Below are 6,268 nucleotides of genomic sequence, written 5' to 3'. Positions count from 1 at the left end.
ATATATGTCCAAACACGTCCTGGGTTTTTCCCGTGACGTCACGAAACATGTCTGGACACGTCTAATATCTCGGATTGCATTCCGAACACTCTATGGCACCCGTCAGATTTTGATGATCTTCTCGTAAGTGGCACGGTATGACGTCTCTCAGTTCAGGCACAAAGTCGTAGATAGTGTCAAAACATTTCTGGAGCTCTTTCCACTGTTCGGCAGCCAGTCGAACGCCGCGACGGGAAGGTTTCAGTTCTTGATCACAATACCACCACTGACGAATATCCACACCTTTGAAAATGGTCTGACTTAGACGTTCCCACCGAGATGCTGCAGTACACTCGATTCTCGTTTGAAGGTGGCTAGTTCCAACCACTGTTTCATCGTCAGAGAAACGCCTTTCTTGGTGGGACAATGTTTTCTACGGTCCTCGTCGAACTGACGAACGTGAATGGCAATGTCCCTCTTCCATAGTTTAGCCACGACGTAGACGTTACCGCCAAGGTCTAGTTTCTCGTTTCGTTTTCTTCGTTTTTGGCAAGGCCCACTGTAGTGTTTTTGTTGTATCTCGATGCCATTTTATATATTATATTATATATCGTAAGTATCATTCATTAACGGTATACGTCTTCTCTCTAGCAGTGTCGCTGAGCAAATGGCAAACGCCCTGAATTTAGGGGTTTTATAGGCCCCACGCTATCTGGAAGTCAAGACGTGTCTGAACACGTTCTGGGGTGACTCATGGCCAACGCCGTATATGGGCACGTTTCAAATCTTTCCCCGACATCTGGCAAAACCCTGGGGGTTTTCTTCTGGAATTTTCCACTTCCCGTTGACTCACATCTGGTTGATACACACGTCAAAACGATTAAACCCACTGATTAACGACTTCCGCCCCATCTGTTTAACCCCCACCCTCACCCCCGACGGTTAATACACTCATAAAACCCACGCTATCTTGCCATCTGATAGCCATTAACGACTTCCGAGCCATCTGTTTCCTGTACATCAAAGGAACAGCTGCCACAGTCAGATAAACCCCCCGTCATTCGACACAACTCTATGGGTCATTAACGACTTCCGCACCATCTGTTTCCTGTACATCAAAGGACCCCCAACGGTTAACACACCCTTAAATCTGGTCGACATCCGGTGTTTCCTGACACAAAGGTCAGGTTCCCACGCCCAACCCATAGCTGTCCAAGTCATTAATCCAGAGGTACTCGAAGTAGGTCAAGGTTAGCGTCCCCGTGACGTCATTAGGCCACGCTTAGAGGTCAGCCAATCAGAAGAGACCACGCCCAGGTGACGTGACCTAGCTCATTTGCATACATGAGGCTCAAGTAACGCACCTACTACTATCATGTTTAACAATCCTTGTGAATGTTTTCGAGGACGTAAATGTAAAGCAGGGGTGTTTGTGAGGGATTCAACTAAAGTGCCCAGCATAATGTGTTATTATACTAAACATGCATACACACCACTAAGGCATAACCAGACATATGAAATCGGCCCTATAGGTTCTACTCTGGCAATAACCCGGAACAGCACTTTTAACATGGTGACAAAACCATTACAAGTGCTACAGTATTTGACTGTGCATATGGAAAGGGACCATACAACACTGCGAGTAAATACATAATATAGACAATTATCTACACCCCATTAACATTTATACAAGATAACATATTTACAATAAAATATGGTTGTGACAGTTGGGATGGTGATGCGAAAGTGTGTCTTTTTATCAATTGCCAATGAAGATGTTATATTGTGTTGGCGATGAAAAGGCAGATTTTGCTGCTAAAGTCTGCTTTGAATTTGACCCACGTGTTGCTGTCCCCTACAGTGATTTTAAATATCATGTTAACCAATATATCATTTCGACTTGGCAAGATAATTGGGACGGTTCGGTCGCGAACAAGCTTCATTCTGTCAGACCAGTCCTGGGAGAGTGGCAGTCCACCTACAGGCGGTGCAGGAAGGATGAAGTTGTCTTGTGCCGTGTCCGTATTCTAAACTAAAACTAACTTGTAATCAAGCCAGAAACGACTTTTCGCTACATCCGGGTACTCACGCCTATAATTCAAATTATGTTTTGAGTACTTACGCTAAAATATGTAATTTGTGATAAAACAATATGATCGATAAGAATATCTAATATATCAGAACGCAAATAAATCATATATTAAAGGGACATTCCTGAGTTTATCGACTAACAGAGACTTTTAACGATTGTAATTACACATCAAATATAGTTTTCTGCATAAAATATTAGTGGCTATATATTAAACGTGTTTCTGATCGTTCTAATATTTGTCCTAAAATAAGTTTTTTTCGTACGTACCAAATCATTTGAAGATAAACTCCAGTTTGGGCTTCTTACAAATAATATTTACCGGCCTCGGTGGCGTCGTGGTTAGTTCATCGGTCTACAGGCTGGTAGATACTGGGTTCGGATCCCAGTCGAGGCATGGGATTTTTAATCCAGAAACCGACTCCAAACTCCGAGTGAGTGCTCCGCAAGGCTCAGTGGGTAGGTGTAAACCACTTGCACCGACCAGTGATCCATAACTGGTTCAACAAAGGCCATGGTTTGTGCTATCCTGCCTGTGGGAAGCACAAACAAAAGATCCCTTACTGCTTCTCGGAAAGAGTAGCCCATGTAGTGCCGACAGCGGGTTTCCTCTACAAATTTGTGTGGTCCTTAACCATATGTCTGACGCCATATAACCGTAAATAAAATATGTTGAGTGCGTCGTTAAATAAAACATTTTTTTCTTTCTTTCTTTCTTACAAATATTAAGACGACCAGAGACACATTGAATATACAGACACTGGTATTCTAAACAAGAAAATATATTTAATATGTAAGTTTAATCGTAGAAATATTTTATTAATCGGAAACATCTTACAATGCAGCAAACTCAGGAATGTCCCTTTAATAACTTACACCCTACTCTGCTGGTCAAACATTTCGCTTGTTCACCACTAATACATATACGACAGGAAGAAACCCGTCAGCACCTACGTATTTAACCGGAACATTATTAAAACGATTTCTTCATGTAGTGTGTATATCACTGGTTAATATGTAAAATATTTGTTATCGGCGAACTTAAAAATAATCAATGTAAAGGTATTTAGCCTCGAACTTAAAATATCTGTTGTATTAGAGCGGGATTTTTTGTCTACCGTGTGGTAGTCGGCCATTCTTCGCTTTTACTATAGAGTAACCTCTGTCTAAGAGAGCGATCATAATCGTCCGTCTAGCTCGGGCTAGTTCCATATCTGCCAAATAAAATGAAACGGAGGAAACATAGCTTTAACAGTTATTTTTATGCTACATTTATGGAACCAAAATAAAAGCATATATATATAAAAACATAGATTCAATAAATGGCGTGTTTCTGTCTTTTTCTCAGTAATAAATTAAATATTGATGTAACGACAGTCTCATGTATATACAGAACCGTAACTTCAGTGTTTTGTATCCACGAAATGGTCACAATGACTTGCGAAGTGACCCCTCCTTTGCATAACGCTACGGGTCACAAGCTTAGTGTGACCCCTAAATAGTTTTCATTCATGTTACACAGTAGCTACATAATATTATACATTCACTTAGAGATACCTACTGACCAAACTATTATTAAATACCCCATATCCTACCCAGGGGGCGGGATGTAGCCCAGTGGTAAAAGCGTTCGCCTGATGCGCGGTCGGTCTAGGATTTATCCCCGTCAGTGAACCCATTCAGCTATTTCTCGTTCCAGCTAGTGCTCCACAACTGGTGTAACAAAGGCCGTGGTATGTACGATCCTGTCTGTGGGATGGTGCTTATAAAATATCCATTGCTGCTAATCAAAAAGAGTAGCCCATGAAGTGGCGACAGCGGGTTTCCTCTCTCAGTATCTGTGTGGTCCTTAACCATATGGCTAACGCCATATAACCGTAAATAAAATGTTGAGTGCGTCGTTAAATAAAACATTTCCTTACTTCTTTCCCTGTTCGGGGTGGGATTTAGCTCAGTCGGTTGAGTGCTCGCTTGAGGTGCTTGCGTCGCAGGATCGAACCGCCTAGGTGGATCTATTCAGCTTTTTTTTTTCTTGTTCCAACCAGTGCATCACAATCCTCTCTGCGAGTCAGGTTGTAGGCACTCATGGTCACCCCTTAGGAGACGAGCTGGACAGGAGGGTCCGGAAGCGTATGAGGCCTTCTTCACGAGTGGAATATCATCCCACAAAGGACCATAAACAACTTGATTGGGTTAATGGTAAGGAGATTTGGAGCAGCGACAGCAGCCCGGGGTAGACAAAACACGCTATTGATTTGGATCAGAAATATCGTAGGGTACCCACATTTCAACGTTGTCCGTACAAACGCCGTCTTTGATAACACAGCAAGACTTGTCAACATTTATTCACTAATGTAGACATAACCTAAAAATCCAAATCAATAAACCATTGGAAATATTTGCCACCGAAAAAATCCCACTTGCGTTTGTTTTTTTCCGTCATTATATTTACCTGTATTCACGAAGAACAATAATCATAATCATAATGTTATATATAAGGTACAGCTATCGAATACAGTTTAACTTCATTAACAAGAATATTTTAATTTTCAGAATAAAGAGACGTTTGTAATAATCGTGTTTGTGGTGCTCTCGTTGTTTGTCGCTAACATGGTTTGGCAACATCATCAGTCCATCCTGGTTAGGACCAGCACGTATCCATCGATATTGAAAACGCAGTCTGCAACAAACACGACATCGGTGAAGCTCATGACGTTGACAGACACGACCACGTCGACAGAAAGAGAACAACCGGTGACAAATGCGAGCCCCGCCAGGTACATCATTTACGAATGTAACAAAAACGGACTTTGTGGTGGGTGGGGCGATCGACTTAAAGGAATCGTGTCTAGCTATTTAATATCTCTCATTACCAACAGAACATTTGGAATCAGCATAACAGCGCCGGCCTGTAACCTAACTGATTATTTTGAACCACACCTAATCGACTGGAACATCGATTTAGATCGTCTGAAGAACCTGCCATCTAAACGAATAAGCCACATGGATAACGGTTTATTTTTCAGAACAGCTGACACAAAGAACTTCTCCGCACTGATGAAGGAAACTGTGATATACTACAGACAGAATTATGAATTTATTCCACGACTTCAGGAAAGCGACTTCCATGCCTCCGATTTCTTGTGGATGAAAAAATGGACGAGAGACAGGGTTTTCGCACATGTTATGAGAATTTTGTTCAAATTAAAAAAGAGATTAAAGACAGTGTTGATCGATTTTATTAACAAGGCGAAACCAAACAAAAAATGGAAATTAATGTGTGCTCATATTCGTTTGGGTCGAAACCCAACAATTCCTAATGATTCTGAACAACGCAACAATAACGAGACAATTAAAGTAATCTGGGACTTTATAACAAAGAATTTCACGTGTGATTTATGTAAAATATTTCTTGCAACAGACTCAGAAGTCGTACGACAGAAAGCCAAAAGTTTATTCCCTGATAAAATAGTTGACATTCCTGGAGACATAGTTCATATTGAGAGAGGTCAAATGAAAAACAAATGCGACGCATTCAGCAAAGTTATCTTGGATCAACAGGTTTTATCCAAATGTGATTCTCTACTTATTACTAAAAGCAACTTTGGAAAAATAGCTGCATATTTAAGGGGAACTGAAGAAAACCTTTTCTGTTCTGCCAACAAACAAATTGTGAAGTGCCTGCCTAATAACATTAACACATTGTTTGGTATGAGTGGCTGATATTATGGTATGAAGTTTGGCTGTGCTTAACATTCGCTGTTGACGTCTCGGACTTGATCTGTGGGACAGAAGTGTAGCTCTTAAAGGGAGAGTAAACTCCAATCTGATTAAAATTAGCTCTACTGCTCTCGCCAGTAGATCTAACAGCAATACATGGACTCCCATGTCCAGGTGACATTTCATCTATAAATAACAATTTAAATATCGACCAATTACACTTCGCCTTTTATAACGTTATTCTGGAGCATACAAATTCTAAAAATATCGATCGAGACTATTTATGCAATAGGCGAACATGTTAGTCTATTTCAACATTGAAAAAACAGTAGGGAAAAGTGCAGTAATAAACTCTGAATTGTATACTATTATAAGCAGATTTTATGGCTATACCATCACGGTTTGGGGTTTTTTCGTCTTGATGATGATGATGATGATAACTAGTTTAACGTGCCCATATACCACTAGGGTTTCGAACAC

General features: G+C 40.8%; 1 protein-coding gene across 1 annotated transcript; it reads left to right on the top strand.

Moving 5' to 3' along the window:
• The first annotated feature begins 4,678 nt into the window (after window positions 1-4,678).
• On the top strand, window positions 4,679-5,912 carry LOC121383787. Its single transcript, XM_041513884.1, has one exon. It carries the CDS (start codon window positions 4,679-4,681, stop codon window positions 5,789-5,791), a length of 1,113 nt encoding a protein of 370 aa, XP_041369818.1. The 3' UTR covers window positions 5,792-5,912.
• The last annotated feature ends 356 nt before the right edge of the window (window positions 5,913-6,268 follow it).

This window comes from Gigantopelta aegis, chromosome 10 (genome assembly GCF_016097555.1).
Source record: "Gigantopelta aegis isolate Gae_Host chromosome 10, Gae_host_genome, whole genome shotgun sequence".
NCBI classification, from domain to species: Eukaryota; Metazoa; Mollusca; class Gastropoda; order Neomphalida; family Peltospiridae; genus Gigantopelta; species Gigantopelta aegis.
This window is presented reverse-complemented; position numbering and strand designations above follow the sequence as displayed.